This window comes from Cryphonectria parasitica, assembly GCF_011745365.1.
Source record: "Cryphonectria parasitica EP155 unplaced genomic scaffold M406scaffold_10, whole genome shotgun sequence".
Classification (NCBI taxonomy): Eukaryota; Fungi; Ascomycota; class Sordariomycetes; order Diaporthales; family Cryphonectriaceae; genus Cryphonectria; species Cryphonectria parasitica.
In genome coordinates, this window is record NW_024468918.1 from 873619 (window position 1) to 891011 (window position 17393).

At 54.7% G+C, this 17393-nt stretch overlaps 4 protein-coding genes across 4 annotated transcripts; 2 read left to right on the top strand and 2 right to left on the bottom strand.

The window, feature by feature from the left end:
- The first annotated feature begins 89 nt into the window (after positions 1–89).
- M406DRAFT_86006 (uncharacterized protein) lies at positions 90–4313 on the top strand. Its single transcript, XM_040926072.1, has 8 exons — positions 90–196; positions 296–323; positions 398–419; positions 518–566; positions 643–727; positions 805–2176; positions 2369–3923; positions 4000–4313. The coding sequence occupies exons 1-8, from the start codon at positions 188–190 to the stop codon at positions 4054–4056; spliced, it is 3177 nt and encodes a 1058-aa protein (XP_040771289.1). The 5' UTR covers positions 90–187; the 3' UTR covers positions 4057–4313.
- Positions 4314–5432: 1119 nt separating this feature from the next.
- On the bottom strand, positions 5433–7489 carry M406DRAFT_348565 (uncharacterized protein; the record flags this gene model as incomplete). Its single annotated transcript, XM_040922401.1, has 2 exons — positions 5433–5928; positions 6222–7489. The coding sequence occupies 2 exons, from the start codon at positions 7487–7489 to the stop codon at positions 5739–5741; spliced, it is 1458 nt and encodes a 485-aa protein (XP_040771290.1). The 3' UTR covers positions 5433–5738.
- Positions 7490–10051: 2562 nt separating this feature from the next.
- On the top strand, positions 10052–14071 carry M406DRAFT_353854 (uncharacterized protein; the record flags this gene model as incomplete). The annotated part of the gene is made up of 3 exons (XM_040922791.1): positions 10052–10363; positions 10457–12425; positions 12684–14071. 3 exons carry the CDS (start codon positions 10052–10054, stop codon positions 13877–13879), a joined length of 3477 nt encoding a protein of 1158 aa, XP_040771291.1. The 3' UTR covers positions 13880–14071.
- Positions 14072–14303: 232 nt separating this feature from the next.
- M406DRAFT_358589 (uncharacterized protein) lies at positions 14304–15590 on the bottom strand. Its single transcript, XM_040923942.1, has 2 exons — positions 14861–15590; positions 14304–14767 (listed from the first exon to the last, which is right to left on the bottom strand). The coding sequence occupies exon 1, from the start codon at positions 15162–15164 to the stop codon at positions 14892–14894; it is 273 nt and encodes a 90-aa protein (XP_040771292.1). The 5' UTR covers positions 15165–15590; the 3' UTR covers positions 14304–14767; positions 14861–14891.
- Positions 15591–17393: the final 1803 nt, after the last annotated feature.

Consider the following 17393-nt stretch of genomic DNA (forward strand, 5'->3'; position numbering starts at 1 on the left):
TCCAGCGCTCTCATCATCATCATCACCATCATTTCCCTCAGCCTTCTCCCCCCTCTCTCAACCCACCACATCCTCGCCGCCCTCGCCCTCAACACCCCGCAGGCCGGCTCGAAACCCTACTATTACCTTCCACGAGACATCTTCACCTGCCAGAGAACCTCCACGACTTTCCAACACGCCGCGCAAGATGGCTCCGGTAAGCTAAGCTTCCAGAAATAGATCCCCCCCCCCCCCCCGGGGGCCGCCACAGCTATCAATCGTCGAGCCTTACTGACCAGACATGCCATCATAAAAGCAGAAGGAGAATTCCGGCGAGCACTATGGTGAGTCGCCCTTCTTGCACTGCCTGCCTGCCTGTCGTTGTTACTCTGGCTAATCTGATATGCTGCGTCTATAGGCAAGATCTATTCCGTCTCCGGGTGCGTAGACAACCACCATTCAACAGCCCCTTCACGACGATATATAGCCCCTCGAACCGTCCTCCACGTTGTATCGACTACTAACATGTACATTATAGGCCCGTCGTGGTTGCCGAGGACATGATTGGCGTGGCTATGTACGAACTGGTACGAGGACCCTCATGATCACTTCGCTGCCAACAATTAGGAAAGGGAAGGGGAACTTGGCTGACACGTTGCGCAGGTTAAAGTGGGCAACGACCAGCTAGTCGGAGAAGTCATTCGGATTAGCGGCGACCAGGCCACCATTCAGGTGTACGAGGAGACAGGTATGGCTTGCAGCTTACAGACTTGTGCTCAAAGTGTAGGGACACGCAGATACTGACATCATGAACCTCCTTCCTAGCCGGTGTCATGGTTGGTGATCCTGTCCTGCGGACGGGTAAGCCACTCTCCGTCGAGCTCGGCCCTGGTCTGCTCAACGGAATTTACGACGGTATCCAGAGACCCCTCGCCAAGATCTCCGACATTGCCAAGAGCATCTACATCCCTCGTGGCATTGCTGCCAACGCCCTCGACCGTGAGAAGAAGTGGGACTTCACTCCATCTATGAAGGTTGGCGACCACGTCTCGGGCGGTGACGTCTGGGGCAGCGTCTACGAGAACTCCTTCATCACGAACCACAAGATCCTGTTCCCGCCCCGTGCCCGGGGTACCATCACCAAGATCGCCGACAAGGGCAGCTACACGGTCGACGAGAAGATCCTTGAGGTCGAGTTCGATGGCAAGAAGACCGAGTACGGCATGATGCAGACATGGCCGGTGCGCGTGCCCCGTCCATCTACCGAGAAGAAATCGGCCGATGGCCCTTTTTTAGTTGGCCAACGGGTCCTGGATGCTCTCTTCCCTTCCGTGCAGGGTGGGACTGTCGCCATCCCTGGCGCCTTTGGCTGCGGCAAGACTGTCATCTCGCAGTCCGTCTCCAAGTTCTCCAATTCTGATGTGATCGTCTATGTGGGCTGCTTCGCTGCCGGGACGCCTGTCATGATGGCCAACGGAACGACTCAGGCCATTGAGACCATCGCCGTCGGCGACCGAGTACTGGGCAAAGATGGTGCTCCCCGCGATGTCGTCGGACTCCCTCGTGGCGTTGAGACGATGTACTCTGTCTCGACCAAGACGCTGCATCAGAAGGAGATTGTTAGAGAAGTCTCTTTCACTTGCAATGCTTCTCACCTGCTTGTGGTGGCTACCCCTCAGCATATTCGCACCACCACGCACACTCTGCGTGGAAAGAAGCTCACATCTGTGACCTACTTTGACTGGCACACCATTCAGGACATGTCTGGACCGCGTGGTCGATCTATCCGTCTTGTCAAGCTCTTCACCAGGTCCTGGGACCATCTAACTCATGGTGGTGAAGCTTCTGCGCAGGCCCTTGCCAAGGCCTTCTCGGACAGCGTCCAAACTGAGGACTTCACGTGGACGATCCAGGCCCGTGATGTTGCCTTGCTTGGGCCACATGTCCGCAAAGCTACGCAGCAATTCCTCCATCCTGTGCATGTCGAAGTCGAGCGTCTGTCCGCGATGCTTGAAAAGAATGGGCACAACGGGAGTCTGGCTGGTCAAATGGCCTATCTTTTGGGCTTCTGGGTTGGTGATGGATACTACGGCGGAACTAAATTCTCCATTGACCCCCGCGACACTGCTATTAAGGACCAGATCGAGCTGTATGGTGCTTCATTTGACCTCGAGGTCGACCACCGTGAGTACAAGAAGTACTCTTACAAGAGCCACAATGCCACCAAAGGCGACATGGAAGAGTCCGCTACTACGCCTGGCCCCGAGGGCGACGCTCTTGGGTCCAAGGAGAATACGCACTCAACCCACGCAAGCAACACGGATCATGGCCGCAAAACTCTTGGAGAGTTGCCCACAAACGTCACGAAGGCTGTCAAGGAGAATTTCAGTGGCATCGGCGACATGACTGTCAGCTTGCGCCCTACAACTACCTTTGTCGGTACTCCAAAGCGCAAAGCACTCAATGTCGGCAACGTATTCTGGCGTATCATCCAGGAGACAGGTGTACGTGGTCCTGATGGTCAACACGCAAAGGCCATCCCCGACTACCTGGCATATGAGTCCATTGAAGTTCGTGAGCATTTCCTCGCAGGACTCATCGACTCTGACGGCCATGTCAAACGCGACGAACCGAGCGCTACGATCAAGACCATCCATGTTGCTATTTGCGATGGTATCGTCAAGATTGCGCGCTCCCTGGGCGTGCGCGTGTCTGTAACTGTCGAACAGGCCAAGGTTGTCAAAGGAGTCAACCACAAGAAAGCCTACGCCGTCTACATGAGTGGCAGCGATGGCAATGGAGTTTTGGAGTCCATTCTTAGCAAATGCGCGTTGGAGCGTAAGAAGTTCCCTATTCCTATCCACGTTGAGCGTAAGCCTCAACCTGTTTATTTTGATATCGACAAAAAGCCCGCTGCTGAGTACTACGGCATCACTCTCGCCGACGACACCGATCACCAATTCCTGCTTGGCAACACCATGCTCGTTCACAACTGCGGGGAACGAGGAAACGAGATGGCAGAGGTTTTGAAGGACTTCCCAGAGCTCACGATCGAGGTGGAGGGCCGGAGGGAGCCCATCATGAAGCGGACGACCCTGATCGCCAACACCTCCAACATGCCGGTCGCAGCCCGTGAGGCTTCCATCTACACTGGTATCACGGTCGCCGAGTACTTCCGTGACCAGGGCATGGACGTCGCCATGATGGCTGACTCCTCGTCACGTTGGGCTGAGGCTCTGCGTGAGATCTCAGGTCGTCTGGGAGAGATGCCTGCTGATCAGGGTTTCCCCGCCTATCTGAGTGCCAAGCTGGCCTCCTTCTACGAACGTGCCGGCAAGGTCCAGTCTCTTGGCTCCCCTGAGCGTGAGGGTTCCGTCTCCATTGTCGGTGCTGTGTCGCCCCCTGGTGGTGACTTCTCCGATCCCGTCACCTCGTCCACCCTCGGTATCGTGCAGGTCTTCTGGGGTCTCGACAAGAAGCTCGCCCAGCGGAAACATTTCCCCTCCATCAACACCTCCCTCTCATACTCCAAGTACACGACCGTCTTGGACCGATGGTATGAGAAGGAGTACCCCGACTTCCCGCGCCTGCGTGACCGCATCAAGCAGCTGCTGTCCGATTCCGAAGAGCTCGACCAGGTCGTCCAGCTGGTCGGCAAGAGTGCCCTGAGTGATCCCGACAAGATCACCCTGGATATGTCAACCCTGCTGAAGGAGGACTTCCTGCAGCAGAACGGCTACTCCGACTACGACCAGTTCTGCCCCATCTGGAAGACAGAGTGGATGATGAAGCTCATGGTGGGCTTCCACGACGAGGCTCAGAAGGCCATCGCGCAGGGCCAGAGCTGGGCCAAGGTGCGCGAGGCGACGCAGGACCTGCAGGCGCAGTTGAGGAGCTTGAAGTTCGAGCAGCCTAGCGACGGCCAGGAGGCCGTCAGCAAGAAGGTATGTCGATTCCTCCAGCCTTCCATCTCCCAACCAATCCGTTTTCGACCCGCTAGAGTGCTAACCCATTGTGCAGTACGAGGAGATACAACAGACCATGCTTGACAAGTTTGCCTCTGTCATGGACGATTAAGCTGGCCTGCAGGACCATCATGTCAACGACCTCGGGAGCGAGTGCTGGATGTTTTGTATGAAAATAAGTACAAGGAGAGAAGCCCAAGCAAGCCGAAGCAGCTGCAGCGGAAGGCAGATAGAGACGGGCGGGCAGATATCGAGCGAGGTCCATGGGCGCGTTGTTTCTTTTCTGTATTGTATGCATGACCCACCTCGAGCACAGATATAGATACATGACCTCTGGTGCATATTGTTTGAATTGAGTTTCTTCTTTCCATATTGTTCAAGTAGATGCATATGTGCTTCTTGGGAAATTACTGTATTAAATGATAAAGAGCCGGTCACCCAGTAGCAACCGGCTCCAACAGTCGATCTTTGTGATCTCACCGACTACAGGCAAGGTAGTGGTTGACTTTGCGGAAGCCACCGACATGCTGCGCAAGAACCTCAAGGTAGGCTGAAAAGTTTGTCTTCGGCTCCCTTTTGAATTGACTATTTTTTATTTTCTCGATATCTGATTTCGTCTTGCTCTTGAAGGGCTCAGAAAGTTTCCAGAAGCTCTGGGTTGTGAAGCTTTTGCCCCCCCCCCCTTTCTCTCTTCTTGTTCTTTGTCCAAAGTTCTGTACTTCTTTCTTAACTAGCAACACGCTCAAAACGGAGACAGACACCGAGGAGCCAAGTATTCGGATTATCATGGTTTTGACCTCTGATCAATTATCGATTCGAGATTGGAGGCCTACTTACTTAGGTAAGCTTATAACTTTATACCTGAGCAAGACGCAGAAACGGTTGACCGGGATTTGAGACACGCCCCCCCCCCCCTACAGTACTCATTTCATCGATATTGAAATGTTTATCCCAATGATAGATCATAAAGTTGAAAGCAGGCCAAAACGAAGGTGATCTTTACCTATAATAAAGCATACGCCTTGAAATATCTGTGTTACGGCAACGAAATTAGCTATTTATTGTCAATGATAAGTCTTGATGGTTGCTTCATTTATACGGACTACCCTCTTTGACTGATTGATCAATCTTGGCCCTGCCTAGTTGAAATCTCTCTCGCGTCTTGGGTAGTGCACAGTATTCCTCGACCCAGGGGGTGGGTGTAGTAGCAGATACCTTTTATAAGGTTTTTCTCAGGACGCCATAGAGTGAACGGGGGCCAAGTGAAGTTTGGGTGTGATAGACGAAACAAAGGACGAGCTCGAGAATCCAAGAGACATAACTACGTGAACGGCGGCTCAATATTTAGCAAGAGAGCCAAACATTTCCAAAGTGTGACGAGTGACGGATCACATTTCCTTGAGGGCAGGCAGTCATTATCATTGATACAAAAAATCGACACACATCTATCAAACTTGCACATATATATGCATGCATGTGTGTGTGTGTGTGTCTATAGGTGCGCTCCCTTGTGTCGTGCCATGGCGTCGTGAGATGCGTTTGGTGGCGCCGTCAGAGCAGTCCTCCAATTTTTCTATAAAAAAGTAGGGAGAAACAAAGAGGGCATAAATTCAAAGCCCGAAATTTTGTCTCCAAATTTCTTCCCCTGCCGCTTTTTTGACTCCGAGCGTCCCTGTCTGAACTTATGCTTCCTCCTTCCCTCCTCCCTTCGTGGCCTCACAAAGATCATGAAGCGGTACACCGAACCCTCTCCGAGGTGTGGTTCGATCGCCATCTATCTACTGACATTTCGTCTCAACAAGCCTTGTCCTTGATGGGAATGGCTGGCTCCCCAAGGCTCTTCTCCCACTCCTTCATGAAATCGCTCGTGGCCCTTTTCAGGTTGCCGGGAGACAGCTGTTTGAGCATCTCCTCGATCTTCACTGCTGAGAGCGGAGGGGACTCGGGAGGCTCGCGGTGGCACGGTGTCGAGGTCTTGTCCTTGCTGTGGGCGGCACGGTGATTAGTCTTGGGTTGGGGAGCCAAGGCGCACAGGGTAAGCAGACGAATATCAAAACGCGAGGAATTTGCTTGGTTGATGTTGGTGGAGGTGGTCAATATGGGGAGGGGGATGGGGAGAGAGGGACAGGCTTGGGCTAGTGAGAGGACGGCAGAGAAGAACGATGAACAACTCCGTCCCGAGCTGTGAGACGGTGGAAAAGGAGGAGCGAGAAATGTGGAGGGCGGGCAGGTCGAAGTCGAGAGAGCAGATAAAGTAATGGAGCGGTGGTGTCTCACAGTGAGTCGTTCTCATCGCCCTTCCCTTCCGGGATGGCTGTTGTAATGATGTCGCCGTTGACGGTGGTGCCACTCCACCTGGGCGAGGGTGCGGCTGGCGGGCTCTCCCAATTGCTCCAGTCGGCGTCGTCAAAGGCGTCGACGGTGAGAGGGGTCCAGGAGAAGTGCTTTGCCCGTTTCGAGTTGGTGCGCTTGGGCCGGCCTAGGTTGGCGGTGTCGGACTCTGAGAGGGGATCGCAGAAGCGTGTCGATGGGGTGGGCGTGTGGTCGTTGCTGCTGAAGATACTGCCGACGTGTGGCCGTGAAGATGAGCTCGAGGCCCGTATCGTGTCCCTGTCGCTCTCGTTCTGCCGGCCCGAGACCCTCCTGTACCCGCCACCACTGGGTGTGCCAGTGATGGGCTCGTCGCCGACGGCCACCTGGCGCAGATCCTCCACAAAGGTCCACAGCCCTGCCTTGAAATCCTCAGCCATCTGCTTCACGCCGGGCGATGGAGAATTGGCTGACGACCGAGGTGTCCAGGTCGCCCGCTTCGAGATCCCGTTGGCGGCCAGAGGAGGATGTTGGTGATGATGGTGGTGGCGGCGGCCCACGTTCTGCAGGTGAGGCTCCGAGTCCTTCACCGCGGGTTTGTGGCGGACCAGGGCATCGTCGAGAAGGGAAAAGCCCTCATCTGGCTTGGTCGGCGAGAGCAGGGACAAGGCGCGAGTGTGGCCACCGCGCATGACGCGTCTCCGGCCCGAGGTGGGCGTTGTCGCCTCCTTGCTCAGCTGCTGGCTCATCAGCATGGTTCGCCTCCTGTCCAGCTCGACGCTGCGCGTCTTGCCCTCGACGTCATCCACGGCAGGCGAGCTCTGGGGGCTCGGTCGCAGAGGCTCGCCATTGACCATGGCATTGCGCTTGCGCACCGAGTCGAATGCGCCCCACTGCTTCTTGAGGCGTGACAGCTCGGCCTCGGCGCTCTTCAGGTCCTCGCGGAGCTCGAGCACCCTCCTCTCCTGGGCGGCGATGGCATGAATGAAGTCGTTCGCGTCGGTGGGTGATCGCACGGTGGGAGTGTCACCGGGCGTGGGCGGGAAAGACGGGACTGTAGTCGAGATTGGGGTAGGCCTCGATGGCGCATTGGTCGGTAGGGCGATGGGGAGCGTGAGAGACAGCCTGTTCGAGTTACGCGAGGTGGTGGACAGAGACCGTGTCGAGCGCGCCCCAAATGACGACGGCGGCGAGTCAAAGAGCTCCTCTGCTGGTGGTGGTGGTGGCGGCGGCATCGTCTCCGACCTCGAGAGCCTCGACACGTGACGCCTGCTTGCAGACGTCGACCGGGAGTGGCCAGCCTTCCGGGTCGCGAGGTCTTCCATCGTGCTGTGTAGGCTGTAGAGGGCTCCCAGAACCGGCGTCTCGCCTGGTTGAAATTGACTGTGCAGTCTTCTCGACGGTGATGCTGGATCTGTTACGGGTGACGTAACGCTGAGGTTCGTTAAACCTTGTGAGAGGCGCTCAATATGGCCGGAAGGGCAGGACAGGCACGAGGACCGATGCCTCCTCTTGTTGTTGGCGCGTGTGGTAAAAAGATTGGACGGAGCGCGACGGGCACGCCTGTGGCGCTGTCTCCAGGCCGAAGTCGATCTCCTGTTGGCTACGAGGGAAGCCTTTTGGTGTAAAGAGGGGTGAAAATACTGGCTGTGGTGCAAGAGAGTGTTGGAACAGGTGGTAAAGAGACAAATTGTGAAGAGAGTAGCGGTCATGGAGCAGACAAATCGAAATTGATGGAAAGAAATGTTTCAACTCAGGGGCGGCGACAGGCTGCTGGGCTTGGCCGAGATAACAGCACCCTGGATCCCTCAAGAAGAGAGTCTCAATACAACTCTTGTAGCAGGGGCTACCAAGATGTAAGTACCATTGGACAATATCCTTCTGCTCGCGTGGTGTGCCCGTCCTTTCATGGGGGTGGATGGTGGACCAGTGGACCAGTGGACCAGGGCTTGCGGGCTCCTGGCTGCGGCAGCGTCCCGTGGAGAACGGCTGGAGATTGCGACGTAATGGGGTGGTCCTGGGGGGGGGGCCTGGACCAGCTGCTGGCAGAGGCGGTAAAGCTGCTGCTGTTGCTGAGCCTGGTGTGCTGGCAGGCGAGAGGATTGGTTTGGTACGGCGGTGGGCTCCTGTCCCTGCTGGCGGTCCTCCTCCTAAATGAGCGTTGAAGCCGAGCTTTGCTCTGTGCTCTTGGGTTTCCTTGTGCCCCGTACCTTGGCCGGCGTGGCCGTGCACTGGCTTTGGTGGCCGTTGTAAAGACAATTAGAGAGAGAATCCAGTGAGGGGAGAGGGGGAGAGAGGAAAAAAAGAGTGGACCAGGTGGGTTGTAAGTGGAGGTCAGGATGCGGTAAGGGACCCCAGAACGGTTGAGAAAGGAGAGAACGTTCTATGGAAAGAGAGAGAGAGAGGGAGATTTTGAAGCCTGGTCCAGAGCCGGACTGGGTCAGATCGTGGAAAGAAGGAGAGACTAAATGACACACAGAAAGAGGGAGAGAGAGGAAGAGAGGCAGATGACGCGCAGCAATGGCGCAAAGTTGGAGAATAAAAGATTGGCGAAGTCGAGAAATGGTGATCAAAGTATCGTCTTTTGATGAGACCCAAGAGAGATATGATGATGAGCAGAAGAAAAAAGAGTCAGAAGAGCCTAAACGAGGCTGGCCTCGGTCGAGGTTGTTATGTATGTACTAAGTATGTACAATGTTTGTTGTTGACGTTGTCATGCCCAGCAGCCAGAGTGAGTGAGGGTGCTTTGATGATGGTGCGATGCTCATTTCCCCTCTTCGACGTTGAGCCCAGCAGATCCTTGTTTGCGGGTGGTTGGTTGAGTTGCGTGCAGTCGATCTCCTGGAGGAGGATGTGAGGAGGATCCACTTCCTGATGGACTTGCCAGAGCAACGGACGCATGGGCCTACCCTTGTAGGATGATGACTGCGCCTTGGTCTGTGTTGGTGTGTGTACAAGCAGCTTGTGTTGATGAGTTGTTTCTGACGGATCCAAGACGTGGCGTCGTATGCAGGTGGTACTCGTGTTGTGACCCCAAAAAAATACTATATCTCGTGTAAGTTTCAGACGTGGAGGGGGAACCAGCAGGCTGCGACCATAGCACTATTATTGTATGTATTAAATGAACGTAGTAGAATTAGGAGGAGAAGAAGGAGGAGGTCATGTCGTTGTCGTGGTAGGATAAAAGTTGGATGAAATGTGTATAAAATGAAGCACGCGGGAAATAAGGAGCAAGAGGCACAGAGAGAAGAGGAGGTCAATATACGATTACCATGTAAACATGGCAATTGCGATGAACGCGTCCTGCATGTTTAGTGCCGCTACTTAGTATTATGGTACTACAATGTATGTTCAACGCTATGCACCATAATAGCCCAACTGGCTAATGGGAATGTCCCTGTCTCACCCTCGATGGTTACTCCTTGCTGCTTGCGCGAGCACGTGCTTTCGCGTCCACAGCGCCAGGCGTCATCAATCAGCACCATTGGAGATGCATCAGGTTAATCCGATCAATGGATCAATCAATCCGACCAGTTGGTCCAGTCAATCAATCAAATTGTTCAGACGCGATTTTAGGCGCCACGGGTCATTTCCACCGAGGTAAGAGCAGCAGCGGCTGTTCAGACCCCGCGTACCGTAGCCATCTCTGCTGCACCCTCCAGCTTCTCAAGATCCTCCTCCTCCTCTCGTACAGAAGTAATTCTCGTCCCATCTGCGAGATCTCGTGTCTATTACTAGACGATTCTTCTTCTTGGCCCATCTCATGACTCTGCCGCTATGCTCGTCAACCGGTCAAGATGGCCCCAGAAGCCCCCACGAGCCTGACAGAGGCAGCAAGGCGGGCCATGGCTGGCGAGGTCGAGTCGCAGGATAGCCAGGCCCTCATAAGCTACATGCATCGCGTCCATGGCGTCGGAGAGAGGAGCAGCTCGCCAGGTCAGCCGCTGGACGTCGATGATGCCCTGATTCGGTGCCAGTACGACCAGCAGCAGTCGAGGCCTGCCAAGGTCAAGCAGACGTTTCTCGGTGGTCGGGTGCCAACACGCGCGAGATCGACCGCGAGATCTTCAGAGTCAATTGCAAAGTCTAAATCGACTGGAAATGCGGGTGTCTGTGCAGGTTCAGGTGCATGTGCAGATCTAGGAGCAGGTCTAGCAGATGCAGGGCCCCGCGGCGGCAGACTGGCCGCTGTCAACCAACAGGAACAAGACCTAACGAGCCTGAAACCCGCTGCCGATGCGACTGTCCAGGACCTGCGCAGGGGTCTTGGGCGCGCTTCTGCAGCCGGCCCGGATTGCGACATGGAAGCTCGGATCACAGGCGGCGCAGACGCGTCGGACAGTCACATCTCCTCTCCTCCCTCCCAGCCACCACAACGACCATCTCGACGAGCTGTCCGTCAACATCGCACCGTCAAACCTGCAGGACGCAGCAGCAGTCCGCGCCAAGCTCAGCCAGATGAGACGCCTGGTCATCCGCTAAGCACCCCCGGCTGTGTCCCGCCTCGCGCCCGAGCTGGCAGTCCTGCTATCCTCCCCAGAGGTGATGACGACGACGACGACGACGACGACGACGACGACGAAGGCCATGGTCACACCAACGGCAATAGCAATCTATCCACCGATCAGAAAGGCACGGGCCTGATCTCGCACACATGCTCAGGCAAGGCACTCACCAAGAGGATGGAGTACTCACAATCCCCGACGCAGTCGAACGATGGGAGGAGCTATGAGCAATACCTTGGCCACGCCGACGACCCCGTCGCCTCCGACCCTCTCGACGCGGCTGTCTTGTCGCAGCGACCCAATCATACCCCTGCCTCCACCAACGAGAATGTTACCCTGAGTGATCAAGACACCGGCGCCGTCAATTTCGATTTCAGCGCCCTCGGTCGCCGCGGCACTCAGGACTCCGTCCCAGACTCGCCTGAGCACCTCCATGGGAACCCCCAGACGCCAGCACCGCCGAGAAATCCCCTGTCCGGGGTCGGGGCGGCAGCAACAGCGTCGCTGATGGCCAGCTCCCAGATGTTCAAGCAGACCCAGTTCTCTTCCGCCTACAGACCAACCTTCAGCCCAACCTCATCGCGCCCTTCTCCCGACAACCTCCGCCCTTTCAACACGATCTCTCCGAATCCATCGCCCCTCAAGAGGATTTTTGTTGGACCCTCGCCACTACCAATTGCTCCTTCCAGTCTTCCGGTCTTTCCTGTGGAGTACGATGAGGAATACGATATCTCTCCTCAGCAAGAGAAGGACAGGGGCGAGGGGGATCATGAAGAGGAGGAGGAGCAGCAGCAGAAAGGAGAAGAGCAGAAGGCCGAGGACCAGGGACGCATAGTGCATGACAAGACAAGGATCAACAGGGTGTCCAGGACATTTCACTTTGCGCCACGGAGGGCTCCCATTGAGGTATACGAGCCCATACACAATACTCAGCAGGAGGAGCCTACGCAGGCACATGCTAGGTCGGAAGGTGGCCTTGGTGAGGACCAAAGTGATGATGATAACGATGAGGAGTATCGCCGCCGCCAACTTGTGGCCCTACGAAAAGCGGCAGCTGCACAGAGCTTAAGGGCCATCAAGTTCGAGCGGCTGCGTCCTGCTAATGCAGAGGATGTCGTGGTTCCCTCAACAAGACAGGATGAGTCACCGCTGGCCTCGGATGCTCAGAGGTACCTGGACCAGTGTGAGGGATCCTCTACGAGAGACTCCCAGAAATCGGTAGAGGCTACTCAGCATGCCGTTGAACCCTTGCAGGACGGCATTACACAGCTCTCGCCAGACGGTCTAGAAGAAGGTTATGCGCCAGAACATGATGCGTTGGACCCATTTGGGGGGTTTTCTAGCAATGAGGCCATGATTCCGAACACGGATCCTGCTCCTGCTCCGTCTGAGCCCAATGTACAAGAAGAGGAGGCAAACGCCAAGCAAGACGGAAGCGCAGCTCGTACGGATGAAGTTCCTGAGACGAGTCCTCTGAACCTGCATGTTCGACCATTAGATGATACGGTGCCCCACTCTTCGGAGGAGGAGGAGGAAGAAGAAGCATTCGAATCTGAGACTGGTGGCATGGCCTTGCGGAGTTCGCCGGCCCGCTCAGGTTCGGAAGCTGTATCCAGGAGGTCTTCGCGGGTTGGGACGCCGCCGAGTCAACCACAACCAGAGGACCGTACGTCGCCTCCAGATACTGTGCTTGCTACTGGCCATCCTTCAGAAGGTAACGGACATGATCAAGGTGGTGACGTCGGAACATCGCCCCCTGCGCCAGCCTTAAATACCAGAGCAAGGCGTCGTGGAGCGCCTCATCCGGCTCCAGTGACCGCCCCGCCGACCTCTCCAGCCCCACGGTCGAGCTCCACATCGTCTCTCAGCAGCTTGACTACAACGCCAGCACTGTCTGACTCTGAAAAGGCAACCCCGCTCACAGACGATTCACCACGCCTTGGGGCCACGCCGTCCTTGACGGACGATGTTCAGAGCTCTCCTGCGGTTGCTAAAGCCCACCGTCTGAAGAGCTCGAGGGCTGTCCCCAACCCCATGCCAAGCAAGCCCCGGGTGTCGACCAGAAAGACCAGGAAGTCGTTCGCATCAAATGAATCTGTGTCGACCGACGAGCTGGCCAGGTCGCCCATTACACCGACTTTCGAGCAGAGTACGCGTCTGTCGAGGTCTGGCAGAACCTCCATGAAAAACCCGCCACCAGCTCCACGGGAGATAGGCCACGGAACAAAGCTCTTTGTAGGGATGGTTTTCGCCATATCTTTCCAGTCCAGACAGGCGGGAGAGAAGGATGCACAATACAACTCAAGAATAGCACGCTCCGAGCAGATCACGAACAAGATCAAACAGGCCGGGGGCAAGGTTCTGACGGATGGTTTTGACAAGTTGTTCGAGGCGTCCTCGGCGCAGGGCACGGACTGCGAAACTACATCGCCAGCATCGCATCCTGACGACGAGATTGAGCTCGTCTCGACTGCTCGCGAGACAGGCTTCACAGCGCTCATTGCTGATGGCCACTCGCGCAAGGTCAAATACATGCAGGCACTCGCCCTTGGCCTCCCTTGTATCCACGAGCGCTGGATCACCACATGCACAAGCAAGCAGGAGCTCGTCGACTGGTCCAACTACCTCCTCTGTGCTGGAAATTCCTCCTTCCTCGGCGACGCGATAAGGTCGCGTAACCTGCCGACCTACAACGCCGCGACGGCGAAGCTCAGGGAGGTCATTCGGTACCGGCCACAACTTCTCAACCAGTCACGGATTCTCGTGGTCATGGGACGTGCCGACGAGAGTAGGAAGGCACCCTATATATTCCTGGCGCGGGTCCTGGGTGCTTCGCTCTCTAGGGTGTACACCATGGCCGAGGCGAGGGAGCAGCTCAGAGCGATGGAGGACGCGGGCCATCCATTTGATTGGGTGTATGTCGACGAGAAGATGGCTGGTACGACCAACCCATTCACAGAAGCTGTGCCGCTCTCAGCAGGCGGGAAGAAGAGGAAGAGAAAGGGCGGTGGGGGGTCTGCAGCGCCTCCGCTCAAGAAACTCCGCGTCTTGAGCGATGAGCTTGTTATACAGAGCCTCATCTTAGGCCGGCTGATAGAGGAGGACGAGATGCCGGCGTGAACGGCGATGCGCGATGAAAATCTTTTCTCAAAATGCACTGAATGGGGCATAGGAGCATTTGGTTTGGAGGCGTCTGGTGAATAGTACAACGAACAAGGGGAGATACCCAACTCGTTGGTCTGCTGAGACCTATTACGGAGTTTCTAGGGTGGGGCATTAGGCGAGCTTATTAATTGAACAATTCTTTACTTCTTACTCCTTACTTCTTCGATTCTCTTTTTTCTTCTTCCCTTTTCCTTGGTGACGCAGAAGCGTCGTGACTGTTGTGAGAGAATCAGTGCTGGTGGACAATTGAGACGCCGCTAGCAGAGATGGAAGTCATGGGACGAGACGCACGTGTCCACGTACACATACTGGTGACACAGTTTGTAAACTAAATTTCAAGTACGGGAGAAGACTTGTGCAGGTGGGGAGGAAACTGATGCTCTTGGAGTTTTTTTTGCTGATATTATGAATTCTTGAGATATCAATCATACCACCAGAAATGGTTCAGACTGGCTGGTTAACTGACTATCTATCCGTTCTGCATGCCTAAGATGGAGAAAGAACAGAGGTATCGACTGGAGTAACCTCATTAACGCCTTTGCCGCCATACCAATCAATAAAGTGCATGTAAGAATCACAACGCCTCCCTCCGATCACTATGAATGCCATGCAAAGTGACGTGGTGGTCCCAAGATAACACCCAAAAGAGACAGAAAAAACAAGCAAAGAAAAAGAATCCCCCCAAATGAACCAGAAACTCCGTTCCTTATAAGATGGTAGACCAAGTATCACATCACATCACCCGTGTGACCCGGCTTCCCTGAACGCCTTGCCGACGCAGCCAATAGATGCCGTGGGGATCATGCCGCCCTCGTCTTGTGTTGTACAATGAACATTAAAAATCTAGGTGGGGGGGAAAAAAGTACATGTTAGCTGCTGGTTTGTTTCCAAAAAAAAAAAAGGGGGGGGGGCCCAACCTGAACAAGGGAAACGTACCAGAGACGAAAGGAAAGAGAGAGAGAGAAGATTACAGGTCAGAGACCTGGGAGGACTGCGACTGGGAGCGGGATCGCACACGGAGGAAGATCCTGTTGCGCTTGTGCTTTTGGTAAAAGCTACGCTTGATCTCTTCACACTCGCGGTCGACCTTTTGGCGGTAGAACTGGTCTGGGTCGGCGCGGTAGGCCCGCAGCTCGTCCATCTGGGCTTTGCCGAGCCGGATGATCCTGCGCTGGGCAACCTGGGCGGAGCGAGAGGAGGAGGAAGAGGAGGAACGACTGGCGCGAGAGCGACGAGGCATCTTGGCGAAGAGTGTTGTTGGTCTTGGTCTCGGAGCAGGAGGAGGGGCGGACAGTGTGTGGTCGCTAGGTTTGTAGAGATGAAGATCTCGCAGTCTGTGCGTGCAGAAGTCGTCGACTCTTGTGTTTGTGTAGTGCGAGACGTTGACCTTGGAGAATGGAGACGCTGCAAGAAGAACAAGAAGAAGGAAAAAAAGCTAGGTTGGCAAGATGTATAAAAGTGTCATAGGGCGAAGGGTGTCAGGGCTAGGGAGAGACGGCGTCGGGCAGATGACAGGTTCGGTGCACGTGAGTATGTTTGACTCGAGGTGCGTGTGTGTAAGTGCTGGTCTGTATTTGTGTCCGAGACAGTGAACAAGAGAGTTGTTGAGGTTCCAAAGCGTTTTGTTGTATGTTTTCGAAATTGAACAGGGCAGGTTTGTTCACAGTCGATACTTTGGAGGGTAGAATGCTGTCGTTCGTGCTAGTTTGTGGGAGGGGCGGTGGCTGATAGATATATGAATCTATACTCGACTACTAAACCGTGACTAGGGACCGGTGGGATTTCGGCGTCCGAACTAGGCGGAAGTTGGTAGTCAAATGGGCGGACCGGAACCGGGCACACCGAGAGAGAGAGACGAGGCTGGTTGGTGGTTGCGACGGCGGATATGCAGCTCTACTCAACTGGGCAGGTCTTCTACAGCTGGGAGCTGGGAACGGAAACTGCAAACAAGAGACGAGAGACTTGAAGGCAGGAGAGGAGGTGGAGAAGGAGAAGGGGAACAGGTAAAAAATAAAATAAAGAAAAGGAGAGGGCCGGATTCAAAGGTCATATCTACAAGATGAGGGAGACAATGGAAGCGAGGCAAGGGCTGGCCTTACCTGGCTGCAATAGAGAGAAAAAGAGAGCCAGAGCCAAGAAGCGCAAAAAGCTCACGCACGGGGCATTTTGAGGCTGGCTTCGGGGTATTATCGACATTGATTTGACATGGGGCTGCTTTGACCTGGCGGTAGGGTCAGAGGAGGATCCCTCATCTCTCTCGGTCCCATGCTTCGAGGCTGGCGATGCTTTGTGTGGACCCTTTTTTTCATTCTTATTTTTTACCTTTCTTTCTTTTTTGTGACTCTGGGGGATAAATTATTCAGGGCCATCATCATCAAACCACAGAAATCTGTCAGCACATGTTTGGAGGCCTTGGTCTGGCCTGGCCTGACTGGTCTGGCTGGTCAAACAGGTCTCCCGGTTCGAGAAGGGTGGTGTATTGAAACAATGGAACATACTGGAGAGGGAAAGGGAATTAGTCGGTTCCTATGTTTGGATCCGTCTTTTGTAGACTGGCCCACAGGCCAACCTTGTTCTGGAACAGACCATAGCTGACTGTGTACTATGGTCCTTTAGCTACCCTCTTGACTTGACAGCTCTACCATGTCAGTAAGTAAATTGTGCTGTACAGTCACCAACCAAAAACAACCATGTTTCCTTAGGCTAGCCCTGCTTTGGTAGGTACGTACACACAGTACATACAGTTGCATTTACGAATCCGCAGACCAAGTTTCTCAAAGAAACACAAGAAGTTGTTCTTCCTGTAGAGAATGGATGGACTCAGAGTACTAGATAGACAGACAGATGAAGAGACTGACTAGTAGAGGGGCGGAGAGAATATGTCTCTGTTACCGCTCATTTCCTTCCTTTCAAGGGACCTTGCAAGATGGTAAATGAGTAGTCTATCTATTTTTGAACCGCGGCGGTCAAGGGACGGGGGAGAGAGAGGCCCTGGGGCCGGTGCGGCGGCCGGGCACTCACCCTAGCGACCACTATGGTAAGAGGGTAAACCCAGCACTAGGGACCACTCCCTCCAGTACAGTACACACCACAGGCCTTGCGGAGGGCTGTGGTTTCAGAAGCAGTGATGACTGAATCACGAACACATCTTGGGGAACAACCAACTCAATTGCAGATATTCTCCTTTATGCTTCTGCTTTTGGTTTTCTTGCTTATTGGTCAGTCAGTCAGTCGGTCATCTCAGACAAACGGAAATACGCCGCCCACGAAGAAAATACTTACTGCTCGGTGCTGCCCTCCCCCTAAAGCAACGAGTAGCCATCAAACCCCTGTCCTATCTTGTCTCACTGGCTACAGGGGCCATGGTGCTATAGCTAGCCCAGGAGCCTCTACCATAGTACTCATCATAGGTGCTCTATGAGAGAGACAGCTACTAAGTACCTACCGTGTGCTACCCCTAACTTCATAG

Excerpts from the sequence above, each read along its gene's own strand:
- M406DRAFT_86006 (XM_040926072.1), top strand. Across the intron at positions 420-517 it reads AAGATCTATTCCGTCTCCGG|GCCCGTCGTGGTTGCCGAGG; the intron begins GTGCGTAGACAA and ends TGTACATTATAG. Across the intron at positions 2,177-2,368 it reads GACCACCGTGAGTACAAGAA|TGGCATCGGCGACATGACTG; the intron begins GTACTCTTACAA and ends GGAGAATTTCAG.
- M406DRAFT_358589 (XM_040923942.1), bottom strand. The coding sequence starts at position 15,164 with ATGCCTCGTCGCTCTCGCGCCAGTCGTTCCTCCTCTTCCTCCTCCTCT.